At 40.2% G+C, this 27,528-nt stretch overlaps 2 protein-coding genes across 2 annotated transcripts in view; one reads left to right on the forward strand and one right to left on the reverse strand.

Annotated features, from left to right (window-relative positions):
* celsr2 (cadherin, EGF LAG seven-pass G-type receptor 2) overlaps positions 1 to 1,175 on the forward strand; it is a 101,780-nt gene extending 100,605 nt beyond the window's left edge. The window contains exon 34 of the mRNA XM_036151239.1: positions 934 to 1,175. Coding sequence (XP_036007132.1) covers positions 934 to 961 — 28 coding nt within the window. The 3' untranslated portion in view covers positions 962 to 1,175. The remainder of the gene's footprint in view (positions 1 to 933) is intronic.
* A 4,189-nt stretch (positions 1,176 to 5,364) lies between these two features.
* The window catches only part of dstyk (dual serine/threonine and tyrosine protein kinase), a 32,942-nt gene continuing 10,778 nt past the window's right edge, over positions 5,365 to 27,528 (reverse strand). The window contains exons 3-14 of the mRNA XM_021317092.2: positions 25,165 to 25,665; positions 24,835 to 25,030; positions 20,405 to 20,643; positions 18,472 to 18,555; positions 18,204 to 18,380; positions 12,825 to 12,954; positions 10,894 to 11,050; positions 10,304 to 10,436; positions 10,083 to 10,196; positions 9,570 to 9,684; positions 7,898 to 8,032; positions 5,365 to 5,723 (exon numbers count right to left, since the gene is read on the reverse strand). Of these exons, the coding sequence (XP_021172767.2) occupies positions 5,536 to 5,723; positions 7,898 to 8,032; positions 9,570 to 9,684; positions 10,083 to 10,196; positions 10,304 to 10,436; positions 10,894 to 11,050; positions 12,825 to 12,954; positions 18,204 to 18,380; positions 18,472 to 18,555; positions 20,405 to 20,643; positions 24,835 to 25,030; positions 25,165 to 25,665 (2,169 nt within the window). The 3' untranslated portion in view covers positions 5,365 to 5,535. The remainder of the gene's footprint in view (positions 5,724 to 7,897; positions 8,033 to 9,569; positions 9,685 to 10,082; positions 10,197 to 10,303; positions 10,437 to 10,893; positions 11,051 to 12,824; positions 12,955 to 18,203; positions 18,381 to 18,471; positions 18,556 to 20,404; positions 20,644 to 24,834; positions 25,031 to 25,164; positions 25,666 to 27,528) is intronic.

Raw genomic sequence — 27,528 nt, forward strand, 5'->3', positions numbered from 1 at the left:
TTAGGTGTACTGGTGTATTTTCTAGGCCCTTTATATATTTCTGCTTTTATTTTTAGTTCTGTCAGTTTCGGTCCTCCATAAACCGTCACGCAACACAAGTGGGCAAATTGTTTGGCAGCTCACTGTTCCCCTCAAACACAAAACTAATACACGTTTTTAAGAGTTTTGTTCATTCACTGAATGCAAACGACTACAGAATACATAAAGTGTACAGAGACTTTTGATAAATATCTGTAAAAACCTTAAAATAAATTAATCTTTTACTGCCCTAGCATGAGCTCATACTAAAAAAAATACATGAATCTTACTTTAATAATTAGGGAAAGAAAATCCTACATCAAGAAGTAATTGTTTTAACTTAAGTTACACCTGGCACTTCCTACACTGCAAAAAGAGAACTAAAACTGAGTAAAATTTTCTTGAAATTAGTGTATTTGTCCTTGATTTTGGCAGGTAAATAAGATTATTTGCCAATGGAATGAGTATTTTGATGCCTAAAATAAGATAATTAAATAAACTGCACTTGAAATGAGATGGTGGAAATCAATTGTTCCTATTTTAAGTGCAAAAATTGTATTCCATTGGCAAATAGTCTTATTTACCTGCTCAAAACAAGGAAAAATACATTACTTTCAAGAAAATTTTACTTACTTTTAGTTCCCTTTTTGCAGTATATAAAATAAAGGTAAGTTATTAAGTACGGTTCAGGATCAGTGATACTATGGGCCTTTTAAAAACTCTGAGAACTTGTGTGTGAGCAGTACCTATAAAGTAGAGGTGTGTATTTAACCTCCTAATGACATTCAGAAGTACCATTAGAAGGTGTTTTAAAGTTACTGAAATGCATTTGGCTGTGCTAGCAAAGATAAAAACCATAACGATGCTAACTGTTGTTCTTTCCCCGTTTTCCCCTCCCAAAAACAAAAATCACAGATTTTTATTCTTTAATTTTATCCCATGAGGCTCTGATCCAGAAGCAATTGGGATCTTCATGTCGGTGCATCGTTTTAGCATCCGTCATCCCATCAGCCTGTGTGTGTGTGTGCGTGCCTCTGCTTCATCATCTCACATATTTACTTTCATTCATTGTCGTATTCGCCTCCAACGCTCTTCGCTTCATCTGTCCAGCACTCATCCTCCTCCTCCTCCTCACGTCACCCCCTCCCACCTCTCTGTCTCCCAGCAGCCACTGCAACAGCTCCATGTGACCCCGCTGATGGAGGGATGTATCTTTGCAGGTCATAGAGCCTCCCTCCTCCTCCTCCTCCTCCTCCTCCTCCCACAAGGAGCACCAGACTCTTCTCTGAACTCGACGAGGAGGACAGAAGACGCTAAAGGAGCGAGCGTGTCAGTTCATACGTGCGAGCCAAACTTCAGGAGTCTCGGCACACTGAAAAAAGAAACAAGCCTCCCTTTAAAGAAATTTTGTTTACATACTTGAAGAAATGCACTTTTTTTTTTTATTTCCTGTTCAGATTTGTTGATGATCAACCTTTTTAGTCGTTCTTTTTTTTTTTTTTATCCGGGATATAAATACTGTTTTGAAGACTGTTTGGGTGGGTCATTTAGATGCAGACTCAAACATTCAGGGATACCTTTTTTTTTTTTTTTGTTCAGTTTTGTGGCGTTCCCCTGGTTGCTGTGTGAGCTGCCCGTCTCTATGCCTGCTCCAGGAGGCCCGTCTCAGGTTACTGAGTCTACCCACCGTCGACTTTGGGTCGTTGGTGTATTTTTTTTTTTTGTGTACTGATGGATGCTGGACCGGACTTAAAAACATGAGAAAGAATCAAGCAGTTTAAACCAGAAATGTACCTGCTCTGTATTAAAGAACAAACTTCTTTCTCTATCTGTTGGACATTAAATCAGATTAGATGCTTCATGTTTTAGGTCAGTCAGGATTACCTAAATTAATAGTATGAGAGAAACATTTTCAGGCAGTTTTTAAAACGTATAATTGATCATAGTCTTTGGTATAATTGCCCTTTAAACTGTCTAACTTTGAGTATTCCTCCACAAGCTCCTTACAATAGTTTCCTGGAGCCCATTCCTCGTGACAGAACCGCTGTAACAGGCTGAAATTGCTTACATGCGTTTATAAAAAAAAAAAATAAAAAAAAAGTTGGTATGGTTCGGCAAAATGGCCAATGATTAGTTTAATCTGAACAGCGGACATAAAATAGGAATTGGAAACTGTAATCCAGTTTTGGCTGTTGCAATTAGAGTAATGGCTTCTTCATCTCAGAGCGGCCTTTCAGCCCATATTGGCACTGGACTCGGGTTTTTTTGGACGATTATCTCTTACCAGTTTAGCAAGAGCTTTCGTTTTTGTCCCTGGGACCGAGTCTCCTTCCTGAACAGTACGATGGCTGGAGCATTTGATGATCAACATGGTGCTTTCAGGGATCTAGAAATTGTTCTCAATAATAAACCGCACTTGTGGAGGTCCAAAGTTCCTTTCCTGATATATTGGCAGATTTGTTTGTCGTTTTGTTTTCTCTTTGATGTCACACAAAGCTGCTAAGTGTTTGGGGATTTACCTTTAAATCCACAGGTTTTCCTCCATGTGACTCAAATATTCATCATCTGGACTCTCCAACCAGATGCTTTAAACCATTAATCATTGCATATACAAACCTATGAATGTGAAGAAAACCTCCCTGGGCCTCTGAGAAGTAGAAATGTTTTCAATAATCTTTTAAAAATCCAAACTGACCGAAAACAGGTTTGGTCTGATTGAATGGCAGACAGGGAAGAAAAGAAAGTAACATGTTTTTATATACAGTGCATGTAAATATGTGGTTTCAACTGTAAATGCTCCACATAAGCTACGTCTCGACACTGAAAGTTTGTCGAATCTGCATCAGTAGAGGAATTAAAAGACGTTTAATACATCTGTTTGTTTATATGAACCACTGGGAGATAGTTTTTCCACATGCTCTCAGCTTTCATAATTTTTTTCATATATATATATATATATATATATATATATATATATATATATATATATATATATATATATATATGATGACGGATGAACACATTTGAGTTCAGTGACTAAAACGGCTGTATTTTATAGACTAGAGACAGAACTATGACTTTTTGTAAAAATAAATACACAAGCTGTAATCCATTCCTCTGTACAGAGTGGCCTGTAAATGAATCAAGAACATATCTTTAAATGTATTTCAAAATGCTCTGAAGGACAAATCCGATACTGCTGTTGTTGCCATTGTTTTTGTTTTGTTTTTTTTACAAATAGCTTAATGTGTAAATTTCATGTCATAAAGAGAAAAACACTGCAGAATCATTCGTGGTGTTATAACACTGATGTCCAAACAAAGGATTGTCTCTTTTATTCTACCACTCCTGTTTTTACAGAATAAACCGTTTTTTTGTACCATTTTTGGCTTCAAGGTTTTATTAGTTTTTTGTTTTTTTTACCATTTACTGAGCCAACCTTGCTACGAGGGTAAGATTTATGTACCTACCTGCAGCTCAAACAGGACAGTTTAAGGCAGTTTTAAGGTTAGCAGCGCTTTTGCTCATTTTGTCTTTTATTATTCAAACCTTTATTTAACCAGGACAGGACTCGTTGAGGTCAAAGACCTCTTGTGCAACAGTGTCCTCACTAAGACGAGCAGCAGCACCAAAACCCAGATTAAGTTGTAAAACATTTGACACGGTCGGCCCATAAAGACACGAAAGACGATGCATTTGGTGAAAGTGCCTGAAACCAGATCTGGATATTTCTACATTTTACAAGATGATATTTAAAAGCTAACGAGCTCCTGAACATTTGAAGAGCTTTGTAGTTTCCTGCAGAGGGAGCAGCATACCTAAACGCCGCTGTGCTAGTTTACAGACCTTAGAAAACAGCCTCGTTACCTCGTCCACTGACAAACCGCAGCTCAAGCTCTCCAGTAATGATGGTTTATCACTAAGAAGTGACACAGGTTGTGAACATGTCTTGCAGAATAAATAAGGCTACTTGAGGTCCTGTTTTAGACTTCTTATATATTATACCAACTAATAGCTCTGTCAGGTTCTTGGGCCATCCTTTTTCTTCACAACCTTCGAACTTTATTACCTGCAGTCACATTTCACCTCCATACTGCAATGTTTACTTGGGACGTCATGAGAAAGACCAACGAAACATGACGCTTAATTGTAAAATGGAAGGAAAATAAATGGTTTTCTGAAGGTTATATTCAACTTCCCTGAGTGAGTCAACCCTTTTTCTAGGAACCCGTAGCAGCAAGTCTTGAGGGGGATTATCTTTGCCCGTCCTAGTTTCCAACGCAGCTCCAGCTCAGTTCGACTGGATGAAGAGCCTATGTGGACGTCCACGTTCAGGTCCTGCCACAGATCTTCAATTGGATCTTGGGCCATTATTCCAGCCTTGCTTTGTCCCCTGTAGCTTGTGGGAAACTGCAAACAAGACTCATTTTAGCTTTCTTTGTCCCCTTTTGCACAAAAGTCACATGTAAACGTGCGCAGCTAAGATTCGTCCTGTCAGCAAATTCGCCCACCCAAGCTACGGATGTGGGCAGCTCCTCCAGAGCTACCATGGTGGACGCCCACGTCTCGGTAGCTTTGCAGATGTGACACATTCTTTCCATTTTCAGCTGATGCACTTAAGCTCTGTGGGATGTTGAAAGCTTGGAGTATCGTTTTAGAACCCAACCCAGCTTCATATTTCTCCACATCTGTATATATATCCATTTTATTTTATTGTATTTTTATTTTTTTGTCTGCACCATCAACACCAAGTGCAAACCTACTTGCCGATTAAACTTGATTCTGATCTTTATCTCTGACCCGTCTGGTTATACTGGATTTTATTTAGGGGGCCTGAAAACAAATGAACGCTGCCAGTTTTAGTTAATTTGTTTAAAAAATAATGTTGATAAGGCCACTTAATTTTCTCTCGACTTCCCAGTTAGTTGCTACTTTGTGTAAGGCTGCCATGTAAAGCCCTGATAACATGGAAGCTCGACGGTGTAACGTAGAAAAAAACATTAAGACGCTCAAAGGGTAGATTTACTTTTACACAGAGCTGTAAAACAAAAACAAAAAAAAGTTCATATTACTCTTATTACTAAATTTTTGTTGTAACAGCTCATTTTATTTAAAAAAAATGTTTTGGAATAGATGCAGACAGTTTAAATACAATCTAAAATTAATCTTACACATTTGTATTTTTTTTTATAACACTGAGAACAGACTACTTTTTAAAACAATTTGCATCTAGCAGTTTCATCGTTGACGTAGCAATTAGCCCTGTAGCTACACTGAGGAAAAGCATAGTGTGGAGTTTGTATACAAATACACAAAGCATGAACAATAAAATACATGTTTGAACACTCTTGGTTTCTATCAGCTCCTCATAAATAACGCACATCCACCACCGGTTAACAAGCAGGACAGCTTTCATTGGTCACCTGTCGTCGGTCCGCTCTCCTCCGCTCTTCATAAATACAACAAAAGGAAAAAAAAAAAAAAAACAGGTTTTCTGTTAGTTTGTTTGGAGTGTTATCAGTTTGAGTCCTCGAGGCTGCTGCTTTTCTGCTCGGAGCTGCAGTCGCAGAGCCGGTGCATGATGCTCTGCAGGCTGGGCTCCACGATGCCGAGCAGGGGTCTGAGCGAAGGGTCCCCGTTCCAGCAGGCCTCCATCAGCTGCCAGCATTCCTCGTCGAAAGTGGGCAGACGCTCCGGTCTGGAACCTGAAACGACGGACATGACTGAGGGCCTGACAGCCGACAGAAAGCTGAGGGGAGCCACCTGTGCTCACACAGATACAGTCGCATGCATTTTGGACTCCCAATGAAGTATTCAGTTCTTTATTTGGGAGCGTTCACACCTTAGTGTCAAGAGATATCTCTAAAAAGGGATTTAATTTGCAATTAGGCACCAAAATTAATCTCGTTTTACTCATCAAAACAGCCATCTCCCTGTCTCTGACATCAGTCTAAGGAGCGTTTGTCCCACTCTTTCCCTTTCAGCTGTGAGAAGCTTGACGGGTTTCGTGCTCGCAGCCCGTTTCGAGTCTCTCCGCAGCATCTTAAAAGGACAATGATCTGGTCTTTGACGAGGCCCAGGACTTTCCTGTTTCTTCTACCCACGGTGGAAAGTCTAGAGCTGGCCAATCAGAGCAGTAGGGCTGGATGATAATTCAATAACGATATATATCGATCGATAGACGTATATCGATGAAAGAAAAAGGTCAATAAAAAGTTCAATAGAAAAACAGTTTTCCTTCCTTTTGCACTCCAGCCAATCATGTAGGCTAATACTACAATCATTACACCCTCCCAACCAATCACAAACGTAGACCCAGGCACTAAGCTCCACCCCCTTCAAAGAGTTCAGAGAGCACAGGTTCTTTTTTTCTTTTTCTTTTTTAAACTTGCAGGTTTGGTAAAAAGTTGATTGAATAAAGGGTTGAGTTTGAATTCAGTGTTTGTGTTTTCCGTATCTAAAATAGGTTGCTAACAGCCTAAAATGGCCTAGGCGGCACTTAAAATCTATGTTTTTAATTTGTTGATAATTATCGATATTGATCAATAGGATTTCTATTTTATTGATAAGCTTTTTTTTATATATATATATATATATATATATATATATATATATATATATATATATATATATATATATATATATATATATATATATATATATATATATATAGTCCAGCGCTACAGAGCAGCCTTGTAAAATCTAAGAGGTGGATCTAAATTATCAGGCAGAGCAATGAGATCCAAGCTTAGAGAGATTTTACATTTACAGTGGAAGACGGCAGCAGAGGCTTTAGCAGAACACAGCCAGAATGTCCCTAAACACCTTGGGAGATGGAGGTTATCAAAAACCTAATTAATAAACAGAGTATGTGAGATGTTGGGTCCTAGATTGGAGGAAGGATCCGTTTTGAGGGAAGCAGAAGTCAGGGCCAGCTTCAGAGGATGGGGGAATGCCCTAAATGTGGTTTTACTACCCACAGGTAGTAAATCATCTTTTAACTCATGACCATCGGACTGTGTCAGGCAGAAATCTCAACATTTGTTATTTGGTATACTGTAACTGGGTTAAAAGCAAAGAAAATAAGCTTTCTAATCCACATCAGACCCTGCTAACGCCAGCTCTTTTTGTTTGGTAGCTCTCCTTCCTGCAGTTTGGTTTAATAAAAGAATATTTAAAACCCCTCATAGTTATCTAATTTGAGGTTTTGTTCAGACAACAACCAAGCAACTGCTTCAGGAAGTGCTCCTAAAACAGCAGATTGATATCAGCTGACTGACTGATCCAGGACCAGGGTGTCAAACTCCGGTCCTCCAAGCGTTTTGATGCGTCCCTGGTCTCTGATGTCAGCAGACGACGTCCACCGCGTCCTGCTGACATCCGGATCATGTGATTCAGAAGTGCTGAAGCAGAGACATAACGAAAAACTGCTGGACCTGGAGGACCGGAGTTTGACATCTGTGATCCAGATGGACTCTGAGGGCGTGCTGGTCTTGGGACTCTGCTGCATTTTTTCCAGCAGGGGGCGGTACAGGCAGCGTTCTCAATTGTTGCAGTACTGGAGGCCTTGATTTTAAATGAGAATTAAAAACTCTAACCACTTAAACCTTAAAAACTTTAACCACCGTCGAGATGCAGAGAAGGCCTGGGAATCCTGCATTAACAGGGCAGCATGTTAGCTGATAATTAGCATTTCTTAAGGATGAATGAGAACAACCACAATAGTTTCCAGGGTTGTCAACATAATCCTTTGAGACAAGCTGTCAATAACTGTCCTAGTCGCAATTAACAATTGTTAGGACTGTTAAAAGATGATGTGTCTGACTTCCAATCCTATTCCTACATCTACATTAACACACAACCTTTGGGACACCTTTACCTTTTTTGACGTTGTTCCACAGCTGGTCCTTGCTGGAGCATTTCTCAAAGGCGTCTGGAAGCTTCACTGAACCGGTGCAGAGATACCAGAACAGGATCCCGAAGGCGTACACGTCGACCGAGTTATCATACTTTCCTGTTAGGGATAAAACCCGACAGAGGTCGTTACTCTACCTCTGGGTTTATCGGTTAAAAACGCAGCAGAACCCACATATTACAGTCTTACTTCTGGTTGATGAACCATTTTGGCTGCTTTTAATCACTTCAGACAGTCAGGAAGTTGTAAGTAAAAACAACTAATGTGCAGTGCTTTGCTAAAGTATTCACACCCCTCAAACCTGACCATTCACGAACCTAAATGTATTTTATTGGGATTTTATGTGATAGATAAACACAAATAATGTTAATAATGCTCAAGTAGAAGAAAAACGACGCATGGTTTTCTAGATTAAATTTAAAAAATATCAGAAAAGTTGGAGATTCATTTATATTCAGCCCCATTTATTCTGACACCCCTAAATAAAATCCAGTGTAACCATCCGCCTTCAGACATCACCCAACTACGAGTCCAGCTTTGTGTAATTTAATCTCAGTATTAATCCATCTGTCCTGTGAGGGCCTCGGCGCTTTGTTGAGGTGCATTAGTGAACAAACGGCATCGTGAAGAGCAGGGAGTACAGCAGACAGGCCAGGGAGAGGCATGTAGACAGGTTAAAGCAGGACTGGGTTATTAAACAACATCCAAAGCTCTGGGAGTCCTACAGAGCTCTAATCAATCAAAAATAGAAAGAGAACAGCAAGACATGGCGGGCTATGTGAACTGACAGACCGGGCGAGGAGCACGTTAATCAGTGAAGCTGCCAAGAGGCTCCTAGTAAACTCTGGAGGAGCTGCAGAGATCCACAGCTCAGGTGGGAGAATTCTTTTTCAGGCCAGACCACCAATCTGACCTTCATGAAAGAGCAGCAAGAAGAAAGCCATTAATGAAAAGCCATAGGTGGCCCCCACTGCCACAAGCCGAGAACGTGTGGACGAAGGTGCAACTCAACTAAAACAGGACTTTTCACCTGTATGAATAACGCCATGTATGGATGAGAAGCAACGGCGCACCACCATAAAACACGCGATCAACACAGGAAAACAGGACAACTATTAGTCCTGCATTCCACAGATCTGGCATTTATAGAAGAAAGCCTCTGTTCACAGAAAGACACAGAAAGTCCTGTTTGCAGTTCGCCACAAGCTGCGCAGGGGACACAACAAACACGCCGAAGATGACGCTCTGGGGGGGAGATGAGACTGAAACAGCACTCCTTTTCCTACATGCAAAGCATTATGTGTAGGTAGACAAGCAGCACTGCACATCACTCTGAACAGATGGTGGTGGTGGTGCTGAGGGGATGCTGAAGCTGCTCAGAGCTACAGACGGGGTCATCCTGGAAGAAAACCTGTTAGAGGCTGGCATGGAGAACGAGCCTAGACACGCAGCCAGAGCATTTCCCCTCCACTTCACAACGAAGAACTACTTTTTATTTGTCTATCACAGAAAATACAAATAAAACACATTCAGGTTTATGGCTGCAATGTGAACAAAACATATAAGAGTTCAGGAGGTCTGAACAGTTTTGCGAGGCGCTGTAAAGCTTAATGAAGCGACTGCTGGGTGAGGCTACCTGTAAACAGCTCTGGAGCCATATGGATGGGAGTCCCAACAATGCTGCCAGACATCATGGCCTCAGGTTTGCAAAAGCCCAGATCAGTGATCTTTGCTCGATTCTGTTTGTCCAGCTTAGAAGAAAGAAAAAAAAGACAACAACAAGATGGTTTACTTAAACTATTTAAAATAATGATTATAATACATGTAATATGAATTAAAAACGGCTGAAGAAAATGATCTACATATTACTAAGAAATAGATTAACATTTGAATTTGTAGGACAAATACTATTTAAAGAGTTTTTGATGAATTAGGAAATCTTAATGTTTGTGATAATGATTTTGGCAAAATTTACCAAAAGAAATAAACAGACAACCGCCTGAAATCCCTGAGAAAATGTAGAGAAATGTAGTGAGAGACGTTTTCTCAGACTCTTTTGTAACTATATATTCATGACTACAGGTAGGTTTAAGGCATTCATCTTTTATATTTGCTGCAGAGTTTCCCTCTTTCGTTGGTCTTAACTCACCAGAACATTTTTTAATTTAATGTCTCGGTGTACGAGACCCTGACTGTGCAGGAAGCGCATCCCCTCCACCACATCCAAGGCGATCTGCAGCCTCTCTCTTAGTGACAGACCGGCCTGGCAGGTCCAAATAAAGGGAAAAAAGTTCATTAAATGGAGGCCTGGGGTACAACTGGGAGACAGCAGTTGTTCTGAGCACAGAGTTTCCTGCGTTATCAGGCGACCTTTAACCCGGTGTAGAGATCTCGATGCAGCCGCTCCATGATAAGCAGCACTGCGATGCTGGAGCCGTCTCCGTAGGTGTGATCGATCACAGAGCCGTGCAGGTCGACCAGCCGCTCATGCTTGGGCAGAGACCTGAAGCAACACACGCCCACGCAACCAGACAGAGGAAAACAAAAGAGATTCTTGTCATGTAAGCAAAAAGGCTGCTCACTTTTTATCTGGAGGTAAACATTTCGTTTGCATTAGGAGCGCCTGAGATAAAGATCTGCACTCCTGACATTAATGGCTGTTGAAGCTTTAATAAAAGACGCCACCAGTTTAAACATGCCTAACTGTCAGAACTACTTTTTCCTATTAAAAAGGCGTGGTTTGGCCTCCACAGGGAAAAAAACTGCTGCTAGTTGTAAAGAAAACTGGTCATTTGACATTTTTCACTCGTTCGTCTCTCAGTCGTCGGCTCAAACCAGATTGGTACAAACGCACACAAAGACCTACAGGAGGTAACGGTTACCCTGATTTAATGTCAGAAGCTGTAGTGTAACAACAAAGACCCGGCTTCCCCCGTCTGTTCACTGGGCTTCGCGCTCACCTCGTGTAGTGAAACTCTAAAGCCAAGTCGTTCCAGTGTTTGTCGTCAGGAGGAATCACAGACTTCAGGGCACACGGGTAATGCCCCCCCCAGCTGTCGCACAGGTACACAACTCCATACTGGCCGCGGCCCAGCTCCCGCCCCAGCTTAGGCTTGCCTGTGAGAAAACAAAAGCCGGTTCTGTTTCCACTGCTTCAACCACTGACTAGGGTACCGACAACAAACCAGCGGAGGAGGGTGAAATAAGCAACCGATAGATATTAAATGTGTGTATTTATAAAGTAAACCTGATCAATCACAGCGCCACGATTGCAGCCTGATGAGAACAATAGTCGTCAATTTCTACAACGATCTGTGGAGGACCTGGATTGCCGCTAGTTGCTGCATGTGACATAAGCGGTATTACAGGAACTGAAGGGTAGTGTTACGTTATGTTTCTGGAGTAAAAAAAACAAAAACATCTCCAGCCTTTCTAAAGGCACGCCAAGGGATGAATAAACAGCTAAATGGCTGCTTTTTTAAATGAAGAATGGGAAACAAATAATGACGAGTAGTGTGACTGGCTAGTTTAGACGAGGCCAAACAGTGGGTGGCAGTCGTTTCCCACCTTAATAAAGTTTTTGTTTTTTGGAAAATGTTCTTTTATTACCAGAATGTTTCAATCATTTCACCCGCAATGTAAAAATTTATAGTTGTAGGCATTTTATATTTCACGTCCGCAGTGAAGAAATACGGTTATATGTCTCAAATAAGTCACAGCTACCAGAGTTATTTTGGGATCATAAAGGAGACGGGGCAGAAAACCCTCAACAAATACATGCAATCATCTGGGAGATTTGGTTTCTTATTTAATCAAACCTAATTAACTATTAAGAGTTAATTGTTTAGGGGAAAGAAGCAGAATTGAAGGGTTGGGAGGGGGGAGGTAATGACAGCGTGTGGGTACCATAGATGTTGACAACATGACGGTGTGATGTTAAATCTTTTATAGACTACTAATATGAAGAAAATCAAACTAAATTCAGAACATTTTCCTATAAACAATTTTAATTTGTTCTTTAAGGATTTTCTGTTACTAAGACTAGACAAAAATCTGTAATTAGTGTCTTTTAATGGTGGCTTTTAAATTTTTTTTTTTTTAAGAGGCACTGGTACAAATTTTTGTCTCTGGAGCCAGTTTTTAGCTTTTGTTAGGAGCAAAGTGACCAAGAACCAATCACAACGATGTGATTGGTGAGCACCACGTTTAAAACTTTAGGGCTAGTTTGGTTTTTGATCCGTCCTAAGACAACAAGCAAAAATACAGAGATTATTATCTAGGGGGAAAATAATGAATAAATCTTAAAAGTATTTGCGGTTGATAAACAGGAAGTGTCACCATTCTGCTGATGATATTGATATCAGGGTTTTGTGGCATATAGAAAATCGTCAAGTGGGTCCAGAAACTATTTCCAATTCAGTCATATTAAGACACTGCTGGTCTTTTAATATCATCAGGTAGTTGTTTATAAATGCAGCTCTGGTATCAGTCAGATCAAAGATCAGCTGATAGGGAAACATTCACAATGTTCTCCACGCTTAAAACACCTTTTAGGAATAAAGATGGAGGGCATCTGCTTTTAGCAATATTACAGGAAAATATTGTGAACTGAGTAAAACTACATTACAATGAGAAACACAGCAAACAATCTGAATAAAAGATAATTAAAGATCTGCTGGATGAGATGTTTACGGTGACGTGTCTCAACTGATCTGGATGCAGCTTAACAATTTAGTCATTGTCTAAACAAGTTCTTGCTTTGTTTGAATGCTTTGGTTTAATTCTGGACATCCCCTATATTAGAAAGTGCAGAAAGTTTCTGTGATTTGTTTACAGAGAGCCCAGTTTCACAGCACCAGGAGAGAACAATGAGAGTTTGCTGGTGACTCACCGTGCAGCAGCACATCCCTCAGGGAGCGGCTCTCCAAAGACAGCCGAGCCAGCCGAGGGGCGTGGTCCTTCCTGACACGCAGCCACAGGTCCTCGGTCCGCTCCAGACGGCCCGTGTGACCTTCCTCCAGCTGCAAACAAGACAAACCGAGACAAACTCTGTTCAGCATTAGCTGTTCGACTTTTAGCTTCTGTAAAAAGTACAGCTTACTGCACAATTTCCTTTCTAACGTGCGCTGCTAGATATTTCCAGCCAAGCTTTTCCCTTCTAAATTAGGTTAATTGGTTAATTCTCTTTAATGTGGCTCCACTTAAAAATGAAAACGTACTTAAAAACATGTCAGATTCATGCCAACAAATTGACTTTATTCATCATTTAGCAAAGAAAAAAATTTGTTTGTCATAATTAATGTTGGAAGCAACAACCATTTTCAGGAAATGGATGAAACCACAAAGTTGCACATAATTTTACCCATCAAAAAGAAGAACGGCAGCTTTTGTGCATTTGATAACTGTTATTGGAATATTATCCTAAAGTCAGTCACCTGACGCTACTTCGGACATGTGAACACTGGAGACACGACTGTCTTTGCTTTGCCTCACGGCAAGGTGCTGTAAGGTAGAAGGAGAGGCGAGAACGGAGGGGAGTCAGAAACAAGAGCCGGAACTTGACCACTTCACCGTTTCCTTAATCAATAAGTCTTGAAGGTGAGTTATAGTTTGACTTTCCTATTACAACCAATCCAAAAACAAATGCTCTTTTGGTCCGTTAGCCACCTAAATCCTGTCTCTTTTTCTCTAAACAGGGTTATTTAAGACATAGGAAGGTCCCACAACTCTTTAAAGACTCAAAGCTGCTGTTCAGAGACGTAAATCCAGGCTGTTCTCAGGGACTAAAGGCCACCGACTCTGACCTCTGATGATGCTGATGTTGTAATTCATCAGACTCCAGACTCCACAGGTCCTCAACTACACACACTTGCTGCTTGATTATTTAGATTTTTTTAAGCAGGGAATGACAGTAAATTAATGTCCTTAGGCAGTGTGTAAACATTTCGGTCTGCAGTTTATTTTAGAGATTTTTGTGAACCAGAGTTTTCAGTCTAATAAGGGATAGGGCAAAGATATAATCCCCATACAATCCGAGCAAATATCCAGCATTTAAAACCTTTTCTATTCTACATCTGAGAAATACTGTATGATTTTAACCAGTTTGATCCATGTAGCAAATCTATGACTTCCTTGTTATCCAGGCTGCCCGCTGTGAGATTTTTTTATGGATCTGTGCTGCACTATGAATCCAAATGATTGCTGAACAGCACCATTCTCTTTGGCAAAGCAACTAAAATGCAAAAGATATATTTACATCTATAGAACTGAAGTCTAAATAACATTCTCCACCTGTCTTAAATATAAGATGTTAGTAAGAAAGAAAGAAAATGCATGATTAGGCTTTCTAAATCCTTTTTACCTTTAAATCCTTAATAAAATAATAAAGTTGTGGATCTTCCAATCAGATACTTGGGATCGGGTAATATGATTTTACACAACCAAGACCAACAAAATAACAGTTCACGAGAATAAAATCATAAACCGAGAACTCAATATAGAGAAAGAAAAAATTTTAAAAAGAAATTAAAGAGTAGTATTGATTAAAAAATATCAGTACAATTAAAACAAAAAAATGTAATCAAGATGTGAAGTAAAAGCCTCTCTTCTGTGGAAAGGTAAGATGTTTGAAACTGAAATATCCAACATGGCCGCTTGCATGCATGAACAAAAACAGTGTTTAGAAAAACTGAGCCAGATTTGAATGTGAAGCTGTAACTCTGTGTTGCAACATCACAGGCTTTCTTAAGACATTGCTTCTTTTTTTTTTCTTTTTTCTTTTACAACCACAATTCATTCACCAAGCTGCTGGTAAAAGATTCAAACATTTGCACTGCTTTACATTCATGGCATACTTTCAATTTATCTTTTGCACTTATAACCCCACTTTAATGCAGTACCGCATGCCGAGATAGCGAGGGGGGGAGTTTTTATCTCTGCTGATCATGAAAGCTCTGCTTGCTACTCTGGCAGCTCAGAACGGGGACGTGACGGCCTGCTGACGTTATTTGTGTCGGCTGTCTCGTCTTGGGTGGGGACAGGCTGTATATCAAGCTGATAAAGACATTTAATTGGTGTAATTATACCCCCTGGAACAAACTTTCTAAAGCCTCATTCTGCATCACTGCATGTGTAAGATTGTTATGGTTGACTAATTAATTTTACTGCACCTTGGATAAACAATTAGCGAGCATGAAGATGCAAATAGCAATGTGAGCCTTGTGATTGTCATTATTAAAACGATCTGAGATGACTTGGAGAGGATTATGTGAAAAAAAGCATGTATATGTCTGCATTTCTGGGCTTCAAAGGCACAACAATATGGAAAAAACAGACTCAGTCACTCAACAATGAGCTGTGAAGTCATCGGACCAGTCATTAGACGCCACTGATGCTGCGGGTTCACAGGCTTTTAAAGCATTTAGAGACTAATGGGCAGCAGATCAATGCTACAACAAATTATCCAGGTCAAGTATCTGCAAACAGCCAGGCGAAGCACAGTGGGCAGCAAAAACAAAACAACTGCTTGATATAAATGATTTACTCTCAATATGATCTCTATAATTGTATCGAAAACAATATTTTTTTGTAGTTATATCCTTCTCCTCATTGGAGGTTTCTTGTTGGTTTTTGCTTTGAATGTCTGCAGACTCTCTGCCTACAAGTCTATAAGCTCATTTGGCTAAAAACAAACCAAAAAAAAACTCTAGATAAGTGCTTTTTACTGCCATCGGCTTTTTACCGCCAGTCGAGACCCAAAAGCTTTTTATATTACGAACAAATAATTGACCTCTGCAGTGAGTCAGCAGCTGTTAATCAGACGCTAATTTAAACCTGTTGTTTTGAAGCAGGGAAAATCTGAAACACGCAGGACAGTGGATCCCGTGGGGCCGGCTGGAAAAGATGAGCATCTTGTGCGGCACAAGCAGCATTGCAGGAACATTTCTCGTGCAAGATTTGATAATCAAGGGGATTGAAAGCTTTATTTAAAAGAAAAGAGTCCGAATCAACAGATTCGCTTGTCTATGTTCGGGACACTGTTGTATTATTCGAGCTAGTGTGGGCCTAAGTGACCTAGTGACTGCAGCTGCCACGCCCAGAGGTGCAGGATAACCCAGCACCGGCACGGTTCCGGTAAGAATGAGCCGGATCTACACCAGCGGTGTCTCAGATCAATTCTTAGTTGTGGTGTTATCTGTGGCGTCCGAAGACAGCCGTACGGCATGTTTTAGACGTTTCAACGTAGCTGAACAGAGGTAATGTCTCATTGGGAACCCGTTTGAACCCGATCACATGCTGAGGAGTCGGTATCAGAACAAAGACACGACTAAAACCTGCTGGCCCCCGGAGGACTCGAGGTAAACCAACACCACTGGTCTAGATCACTGGAGTAAATTCTCCTAACTGGCCACGCTATTAGGTACGCCCTTCCAGTACCGGAGTGGGATACCTTTTGCCTTAATTCAATTCAATTCAATTTTATTTATATAGCGCCAAATCATGAAACATGTCATCTCAAGGCACTTTACAAAGTCAAGTTCAATCATATTATACAGATTGGGTCAGATTATACAGATTGGTCAAAAATGTCCTATATAAGGAAACCAGTTGATTGCATCAAAGTCCCGACAAGCAGCATTCACTCCTGGGGAAGAGTCATCTGCATTGTACATGGCTTTGCTGCAATCCCTCATACTGAGCAAGCATGAAGCGACAGTGGGAAGAAAAACCACCCTTAAGAACTTCCTTCGTTATTGGTGGTTCAGGTTCAACAACGCTGACACCACAGCAGCAGTCTGTTGCTGTAAATAAAGGCCACCTGCATATTCAAAGTCCCTGAAATCCCCTTTCTTCTCCACTCTGATGTGCGGGTTCAACTTTGACAAGTTGTTTTCTCTAAATGCTTACGTCTTGCATTGAGATGCTGTGATGTGATTGGCTGACTCAGTATCTGTGTGAGCAACCAACTGGACAGGTTTGCCTAAAAACAAAGCGGTGGGTGTGGGTATTTCTCTGTTGACTTCTCGGAGCCACTTTACCCCAAAGCAGGGTTCCTACATCATAAGGCAAGTTAAATTAAAGACTTTTTAATGCCACTTGAAATAAAAAGGTTAAGACCAACTTCATAATAAACACAAGATAAAAAAAAACTGCTTGCAACAACTTTACCCAAATGTTTATTTTAGCATAAACCATTACTTTCTGGTCCAGTAGAATGTTTCAAATTTTGAAAAAAAAAAAAATCCATATAGGAAGAAAGCTAAAAGCACATAAATGGGAGGTATATTTTTAACAACCATTGAACTGAATTCATGAACTTTGTTTTGTTCCCTAGTAAAATAAACAATAAATCAGTTATAAAAAAACACTACATAATCAGTCCCAACTCCTTTTGGTAGGTATTAGCTCAATCTATAAACTGTGGTAAGAAATTTACGACCCATGAATGATTTAAGACATTTTAATCCAAATTAAGGCCTTAGTTTTGTACTGAAGAATTCAATGCCTTTTAAGACTTTTTAAGGATCTGCAGGAACCCTGCCAAAGTGAACAACCAGTCAGGAAAACCTGACGACCAATAAAAGAGGTTAGAGGCAGCTTTCTTTGCCTTTTCATTATGTAACGTAAACATGGATTAAAAAGTTACAGTAGCTAAAAATGGGACGATATGAAAGCTCTGAACAACACGTGTCACCCATGTTTAGGCAACATGTCTAATGTTGGCTAATTTAAAGAGGAGATGTCACCCCAGAGTGTAAAGTCGCATCAATTTTCAATTAAAGAGTAATGTGGAGTTTAAAGCAGCTGCTAAAACCAAGACAAATTCAAGATAATCTTTAGCTCTAGTTGTAGCAGCATCCCTCTAAAATTCACTTATACAGATTTATATATTTAACCGCCTTCAGAATGATCACCATCACCCAACAAAGGAGCACACCTAACATAGAACTGCTTTGACGACTTAAAAATACCTGTAATACCCAATAAACAGTCATATGCCAACATTTTTTTTTTTTGCAGAACTGGCCAAAATAATGATAAAAATAAAGGTGCCATTCTCTTGATTAAATCTGCATAGTATTGCTGGCTAAAAAAAAAAAAAATTATTCAAGAACACAAAAACAGATTTTCCGGGCTACCTGATCTAACGCGCTTCTTTGAAAACACAGATGTTGAACGGAGTTTGAAGTTGATCAGTGGAGGTCCGCATGAGGGCACACAACACCGGCGACAACCGAGAAAAGCCCGTCAGAGAGGAGACGGCTCTAACCTGGCGTAAAGACGCAGCGAAGGCCTCGTGAGAGCTGTTCAGCCGGGTTCTGAACTGGGAGCAGATGCTGCGAGCCAGTTTGGCAGCGCTGAGACTTTCTATGGCATCCTGGGCGACTTTTCGCTTCCACTCTGGCGTGATGGCAGGAGGATTTACAAACGTAATCCTGTGGATTATCTATAAAAGACAATGAAATGAGAAAAAAAAAAGAAAAATAGTACAATCCACTGGGAGTTTATTAAAGCATTTTTCGTAGGCGAGTCCTCACCTGCTTGATTTGCTCCCACATAAGTCTTGTGACAGAGGACCCCGAATGGAAGGTCACCTCCACATGATAGGCAGCATTAAGTAACTGAAAAAGAAGAAAATAATAAACGCGGTATAAATCCACACCTAAACATACATTGCATCTAACAGTCCACATTTTTTACACTTGGCACCGGGGAAAAGTTATGAATATTCAAAGTTTTTGTCATGTTATTAGCACAACCTGCAATATAAAACTGCAGATTTTATTCTGTAGACCAACACTAAGCTGTGCACACATGTAAAGTGGAAGGAAATGATTTAAGGTCTTTACTGTTTTTCAGAAATAAAAGCTTTGAAGTGTGGCGTCCATTGAGTCCTGCCGTGGAGTCATCACTTTGTAGAACCACCTCTCGCTGATCTTACAGCTGCCAGCTTTCTAAGGGTCCGTGTCTCTACAAGCTTTGCACATCTAGAAACTAAAAGTCTTCCTCATCTTCTTTTCAAAATAGCTTGAGTTATGGATTCAGGTCTGGACTTTGACTGGGCCAATGTATCACATGGACACGCTGTGATCTAAACCTTACAGCTGTAGCTCTGGCTGCATGTTTGCAGTCATTGTCCAGCTGGAAGGTGAACCGTGACCTCAGCCTCAAACGGGTCCTCTTCCAGAACTTTCTTCCCATCAACCCTGACCAGTATCCCTCCTTCTTTGGAAAGAAACCATCCAAGCAGCCCGATTCTGCCAGCACCATGGTGAGGATGGTCTACTCAGGGAGATGAGTAGTTTTAGTCTTGCATGTAGAGAGAAAAGCTGAATTTTAGTCTCATCAGACCAGATCACCTTCTTCCACATGTTTAATGAGTCTCCTACTTGTGGCAAACTCCAAAAAGCCTTTCTTTTGATTTTCTTTTAACAATTCCTTTCTGTTTGCCACTACTCTATAAAGGCCAGATTGGTTAAACGCACAACTAATAGTTGAGCAGATTCTCCCACTTGCCTTAGACCCGTTTCTCTGATTATTGCTTTCCTTTTTAAAACCTGTGTAATCATTTTCTAACCCAAACCGGCTTTAAATATCTCTGCAGCTTTATCTCTGACCTGCTGTGGTTTTCAGTCTTCATGATGCAGTTTCTTCATTCAGTTTGCCAGCTGTGCTCATACTGAGGTTAAGTTACACACGGGTGGACTCTGTTTATGAATGAAGTGACTTCTGCAGGCAGCTGCTTGCAGATCAAGTAAATTTGATTTACGCTCTCCCATAGGGAATCCGATATTTTAGTAATTGAGTAATCTGTCAAATTTTCCTTTGATTAATCGAGTAATACGATAAACGCCTGCTTTCTTCAACAGATGGCTCCAGATCTGCTGCTACCTGAACTCCTTTCACATGCCTCGCTGCTCCGTGCGACAACGGGTTTGCAGCTAAGACCTCTCAGAGGTGTGAGCAGCCCAGTGCAGCTAGGGCTGTGCTCAGGTCAAAGCTGAAACTTGTTGAAGTCTCGAATATATCCGTGAAGTCATCGCTGACGCCGCGCCGTTATGCTAAGCTGACCCGGTTTACTGCTCTGTAACAAATTCATTAACCTTTCTGGTCTTTTCCCTCAGGTTTTCCACTCATGCTCCCCTATCTATCATGCAATAAACATCCCCCGTTAGTCATGTGACCACACTTGAAATAAAAAAAAATGGTTTACAGAACAGCATGAAGCTATATGAAATACAAAGTCAAAGCAACAGATTTTGCTCTGAAAATAACTCTAATTGAATAATTGGTGGCAGCTCTACTGTTTCCTTCTGCAGATCTGATCCTGCTGACCCTGCAGTTAATAAGTAATAGTAATAGTTAAGTTCCTCTACCTCCAACACCCAGCAAACTAAAACAATATTCTCACTTCTCAGCATGGAGACAAAATAAGTCACACTTTTTGTTTTGTTTTAAACTCCTCTCCACCTGTTTTAGATGATTAGAAGTGATGTTGTGCACAGAGGACTCAAAGCTGGACTTCTCCAGACTGCTGAGGCACCGCTCCAGGGTTCCCACAAAGCTCTCCCTCAGATAGTCCACGGAGTTGATCAGCTTATTCGCCACCGCCTGATTCAAACGCAGCACTATCAGCTCCTGGATCAGGTGGATGCAGGATTTTATTTCCTTTGACGTAACAGGTTCTCCATTGGTGGTCACAATGATGTCTGTAGATAAAAGAGAAGTCTGTAAGATAATATGCTGCGTGTGCGTCCTATTAGCACAAACAAATATCATAGATGTCATGAGCTGTTCATTGAACATGTACTTGTGCAGCAGTCCCCACAGCTGAGTTTCTTTACAGTGGATCTTAAATAGAAAACAGATTAAATTAAGATGACTACAAGGCATTGTTATTCTGCTTTTATGGCATTGCGCATGAATTGAAGGACTTTTCATTGCCATTTACACACAAACGGTACTTCTTACATCAACCAGTTTAACCATTCAATGCACTGGCTTTGCTCTCCATAATACGCCCACTCTTATATGCCTGAGGATGAGGTACTCTGTAGTGTGGAGGCCAGGGTTCATATCAGGGTCCTTCTGAATGGCAGGCAGCTATAATTCAGGTCTCTTCAACAAACGCTTGCCTCAAATTACCAATAAACCTTCAAACATCTTCATAGGTCGTCTTTATTCCAATCAGTAGACGGGTTCCTACAAATCTTGCGTTTGAATATTCAAATCTTTTTCACGCTCCGTTTTCCAGATTTCTTTCCACCATGGCCTTATGAACATTTAAGCACACAAACCTTCCCTCGTTGGGTTTTATTATACTTTTTCCTGACAAATCATGAAAACAACAGTGGTGAAGCCGACTTCTAATTCTGCAGCCTGATGAAGGGACTGTCACTCTTTTTGGCCTCCTCATGAACTGAGATCAGGTCAAATCTGTAATACCTGGAGGATTCTGGCCTGCGTCAGATTAAATACATATCCTATAAATCAGAGATGCATCAATTCGTCGGGGAGATGAAGCGGACACTTCAACTCATCAGTGATAAGTAGGTCAAATATCATTAAGGCATTAAACTAGGAACTCTGTCAAGCATCTTCCAAAAATGCATCATTCAACAGGATCGATTTGATGCATTTTTTAGTTTATTAAAAACAAAACAATCTGATAAAAAGGTTAGACATCCAGTCGTGAAACAAATAAGGGCAAAGCCTGAGATTTTCTAACCTTTTTGGACACAGAAATTTTAGGTTAAATGACAGGCCTGAAATATTAAAGTAATACCACCATAAATATTTAATGTAGTGACTTTGGAAAAAAAAAAAACATAAATTTTGATTCCAAATCAAAATAAAACTGAAAAATACATACCAGCTTAATGAATTCATAATAATAGAAATATGCTAATAATCAGTAAGAGTTTGAAAAACCTATTTTTAAGAGACACAGCGTCGCTCAGTTTATCTTTTACAGTACGCCAAGTTTTTAGCAAATAGCTTCACTTGTTGGAGCTAAAATTATGTTAATAATTCTGTCAAACTATATTTGGTATTTTCTTAATAGATTTAACTTAAGTAATCGGAGCAAATATAGTCTTTGCAGCAAGCTACATGTAAGGAAGCAAGCTAAGATCCTATTTAAAACTGTTTCTTTGCCAAGTAGTGTGTAGAAAACAACAGTCGATCCCTGCAGTCCATGAGCCTTGTTACGTCTGATAGGTCTGGGGATTAATATTTCCACCTGAAGCACTCAGAGGAAAATGGCCAGAGATCCACTAAAAAAAGAATGAAAAAAAGAGCCAAAGTCTGAAGAAAATATAAAAGATTAAAAGAAACTCTGGCTCCTTAGATATTAAATGGAAATGAGGAATTAGGGCTGGGTGATAAACACGATCCCAAGTGATTAAAATTGAATTAAGAAAAAGGCTGTGTTAACTAGGACAAGATAATAATATAAGCAAATTTAATCATGGAAAAAAGAAAAAAAAAATCCCCACAGTATGAAAACCTCAAAGGTATAAGAAAAATGCAGAAAGAAAACACATTCAATGATTTCCTGTCATAGTAAGATTCTCGTTTACCATGTTTAAGGGTAGCTCTATAACATAATGCCGATAATAAGATGAGCAAACAGATGAAAATAAGGTAAAACATAAATGGGGCTCCACTTTATAGAAAGTACCCACACTGAACAGTAACACTGTTTCTAGAACATTCCCAGAGGGATTGCTGGGAACACCCAACACCAATGTGCTTTTTTTTTTTCAGCTACTTAACACTTCAGCCAAATTTTTGGGACAAATTGCAAAATCCTGCCATTTCTGCCCCTTTAGATCAAAACAGAGTCTTAACTCTATAAAAATGGATTTTAAGCCTTTTAGGCTCATAACTACAAACTTTTGATCTCTGGAGAACCCTGAGCTGCTTATTTTTGATTTTCTCTCAAACAAATTATGAATCAGTTTCACAAATACATGAGAAGATGGATAATCTATAAAACGGCCACAATAAGTCTGAAGGATGGTCTACCTATAGAGACAAATAAAGAGAAAGTCTGTTTCTGAAAGAGCAAAATAGGAGACATTTGTTCTTTTTTATCAGTAATTAACAGTGAAACTATGAGAATCAACGCAGAGCAAATTTCTAACTAAACAGCTAAAGTAGTTCACAGGAAAACAGACAGGTTTAAACAACACTAGAGACAACTCACGCTTCAGGCATTTACTGCGTTTTGCTGTTCTTTTTACGTCGCATTCCTTTGTTTCTTTCTAAGGCAAATCGGAGCACTCATTTATGTTAAAAAAATTATTATTCAGTGTCTGAGCTGTTGTTCAATATTAGCGTCTAGTTTTAATCACACTTCAGTGTAGATCATTAAATAAGTGTTATCAAAGATAACTTGAGTAAAAACAAAACAGCCTTCTGAAATGACTATTTTATTTTTAAGTTTAAAACGCTTTCCAAACCTACCTAAACCTATGTGCAAATGAAAGTAATTGGTGGCATGCTGACAGGTTTGCGCAGAGCTCAATCTTTTATGACCGCGTATTCAGTGTCACACTATAAACTGCTCGCCAGCAAGATGTCTTCTCATTGAACTGTTTCACATGTTTCATATGACACCGAGCGCAAGGACGCGCAGCATCTGAGTCCCTCTCTGTTCGCACTGACAGATGTGCGGTGGGAGCCTATGGAAAAGAAAGGGCTCAACAAGGTCAACTTGCTAAGATAATCAAACATTTTACCATCTCTTCCCCGCTTCGTCCCGCTGGGAAAAGGTGTGGGAATTGTAGGAATTTGTCACAAGAAATGTAGACAACAGGTACGCTTGACTACGAAGGTAAAAGGTCTGTGGGAGTCCGCGTAGGTCACAACACGCATGTTCGAGCTGTAATATTGTATTTTTATGAGTAAAGCACACAGAGAACCGACTTTAGCTTAACAACCGTGTTAGTCTATTAGTTCTTCTTCTGCTCTGAGACCTCAGCAGGACAAAAACTAAACAAAGCTCCACCTAGCGGTCAGAAGCATGGATGTAAGATGCATCACAGGAGAGTTCACACTCCAGTCTGGGAGGTGAATTTTTAATGTCATATTTTTAAATCATGCTAATTTATTTTCCCTTTTGATTTAATAAAGTATTTTTGAATTAAATTGAATAGAAATAGCAGCTGTAGATATCTCTGATCTCTCTGTTTTCCACCCTGGATCTGTTTGGGTATTCTGCTCCACAGCATGTTTGTGAAAACAATTGTCTCAACATTCAAGCAGAGGGTTTGGTCCTTAAAGCCACCATTAACCATCATTACTTTATTAATTTGTTGCTGAATGTTATTATGATTCTAGTATCAATATGTTGAATAACTACACAGACATGAAATTCAGGTAACAGCTAAAAAATGTTTTTAATACCAACAATCCAATGTGAGATCGGATTGAATCGAAAAGTATCGTTTACCAAATCTTGAGAATAGGAATCTAATCGATTCATCAAATTTGAATCGATAGCCAGCCCTACTTGCAATAACTAATCCTGGTCAGTCTTCTAAAACAAATAGGCTTTCTCTCATAACTACAGCTGCTTTTCATAGTTACAGCTTCTGCCCATATGATGGGAAACCCAAACAAAAGTAAACAGGATGACTGACACTTACAAAAGGTTACAGCACTTCTCAATGGGGACAAGTCATTACAGATAGATGTCTGAGTGTTGTAAAACGTAATATAACTTATAGCCTATTTATTAGGTCAGCATCCGACAAGCTATGTTTAGAGATTACTCAGGGTATATCCAGTATTATTTATGCAACTCAATACCAAGGAAGTTAAAATAAAACTTTTAAAAACCCATAAAATTCAATGTTTACCTTGCAGCATTTATCCAGAGCATAGTCACTAACCTGTAAACTCTAGGTTGGCGGCATCGTCTAGTAACTGCTCCTTCATGCTGCTGAGGGTCTCCACGATCATCTCCTTCATCTCTTCCTGTTTTCGGTTTGCAATGGCCATCAGGGAGTTGAAGAGTTCACCCTCTTTCTCACGAGTGTACTCCAGCCTGCGGGGGGTGATCTGGAGGTCCCTCTGCATGTCAAAGGCCTTCAATGGGAAAGATATCAAAGGTCTTTTGGTGTTTGCGTTACGGGATTACAGGGGGTCAAAATACACCGACGGCAAATAGGCCATACATTGACGAAAGCAAGTACAGCAAACAGGATGCGTCATGTTCTGACCTGGTTGATGAAAAGGTCGAGGCATCGACAGTGAATCCCATTAAGCAGGTTGGCAGCTTCTACTTGTTGGTTCTGGAGAACTTGCCGGGCAAATGGCACCAGTAGCCGATGGAGTTTTTCCCAAGTTTCGCCCAACATGCTCTGGGGTTTAGCCCCTGGAAGGGAAATCTGTGACGGTGCTCCACAGGAACAGTGTCCAGTCTGAGTGTTCAAGAAGCCGAGTGAGAGCAGCTGCTTGTGCAGGCCGCTTTTCTCCCTCTCCTTCTCTGCCCGGCAGCTGGATTCTGGGGAGCCTGCAGCTGTGGTGGCAGGGATGCGGACAAAACAAATGGGAAACGAGAGCATCTCTTTGACCTTCCGGAGCTCGGCCACCTGCTCCGAGCTGAGTGAGTCCTGGTTGATGGCGTAGAGTATGACCGGTATTACATTGCGAGTGCAGTCCTCCAGAGCCTCTTCTATGGGCTGGACACTTGGACAGGGGACCACCATGACCTTTGTTTCCTAAAGAGAAATTAAAACAAACACAGTAATATGTATTTCAAACATCAACTTTTAAGAGTCACCACACATTGGACCCTTCTGCTTTATTCTAAACCAGGTGTAATGTCTTGAACCTTTTCCAATCCGGGGGCCTGTGTAAGGACCCCATTCCATGTCAGTAATGTGGGGTGAGTTCATGGATTTCAAGAAAAGATATGTGCGAGTAACACAGCATCTGGAAAATCATTTGTTTGGAGTGAAAAAGGTGAACACTGAGTTCTTTGTGATGCCAGTAGGGAATTCCTACCAATATGCACGAGCTTAACAGGAGGCAAACATGATGGGAAAGTTGCTGAAAGATTATAATATTTACTTTTTGGCACCTCTCGTGAAATTAGGAAAGGAAGAAATTACACAGCAAGAATCAGCCATCCCGAGTCAGGGTTTGGACCAGAACAGAATATTCCCCTTGCTGGGTGCCAGAGATGTTGCTCCTTCCTTCACATGGAGACTGCAGGTAAGCAACTAAAGTGTACGTCTTTACCATGTATTAAATTCAAGCAAAAACATGCAATAAAGATGCCATTCTGGGGAAAAAAAAAAAAAATTTAAAAGCGGTGACTTTAGCTAATAATGTATAATTTATTTAAAAAAATAGACTAAACGTGAATAACAAACATTCTATTACTTATATGTCTCATTATCTTATTTTCCATGTAGTCACAAATAACAGAGTGGGTTTAAAAGCCTGGAGGTTGAGAGGTGGGCCGAGGTCAGGACTAAATCTCACGACCTCCCTGCAATACCTTGGCGATCCCCCTAAGGGTTGCGACCCCCATGTTGAAAACCTCTGCTCTAAATCCTTTCTTAAAGCTCTGGCTGTATGTTTAGAGCTGTTATTGAACTGGAAGGTGAATATCGGTCACAGTCTCAAGTCTTCTGCTACCATTAACAGGTTTTCTTCCCAATGAACCTGCGTCCCTATTCCTGTTGAAGAAAAGCATCTCTGCGGCACGACGCTGTCACCACCATGTAAATAGTATGTTCACGTTGATAATTTTTCTTCACACATAATATATTGTATGTAGATTAAAAGGGGGAAAGATGGGTTTATTTAAGTCTCTCCTGGTTTTAGCACCATCTTCAACATATCTGCTATGTCCTTTGTGTGGCTTGTGGAAAACTGCAGAGAAGGCTTCTTACAGCTTTCTTTCAACAATTTAATGACACTGTCACAAAGAGGTCAGAGTCCAAAACAAATACCTGTGTTGTCAACAGATTCTCCCACCTGAGCTGTAGGTCTCTGCAGCTCCTCCAAACTTACAAGTGGTGGTGCTGTTGGCTGTTTCTCTGATTAATGCCCCTATGTCCCCTGGCTGTAAATCTAGGTGGATGGCCATGATTTTGTTTAGGGGTGCCAGATTAAAAAAATAGGCAGAAAATAAACACCATCAGGCGTTAAAACCGTTTATAATTTTCCTTGCAGTCCCCAAATATTCATCATTTTGGGATAGTCTTGCAAGAAACTCCCAATTAAATGCATTATAGCTTGTGGTTGATATGCGACAACCTCCCATTTCTACAGCACTCTGTATTTACATTGTCACCGATTGCAATATTCTGCTTCATAGTCAGCTCTGAAAAAAAAAAAATGGTGTTCCTAAAAATATTCACCTTTAAACCCAACTTTAAGACAGGCTTTTGAAGAAGAGCAGCACTCTTCTCCAGCTGCTACTAAAGGCCTGGCACATAATGGTGAGTAAAACTAAATGTTTCTGCTGTTCAGACTGGTTTGCTTTATCTATTTAACTTGTTATCACCTCATCAGTTTTATTGGACTGCCCGCATTGTATCCAAGGATCTGGTTACACTCTGCAGGACAGT

The sequence above is a fragment of the Fundulus heteroclitus genome, chromosome 20 (genome assembly GCF_011125445.2).
Source record: "Fundulus heteroclitus isolate FHET01 chromosome 20, MU-UCD_Fhet_4.1, whole genome shotgun sequence".
Taxonomy (NCBI): Eukaryota; Metazoa; Chordata; class Actinopteri; order Cyprinodontiformes; family Fundulidae; genus Fundulus; species Fundulus heteroclitus.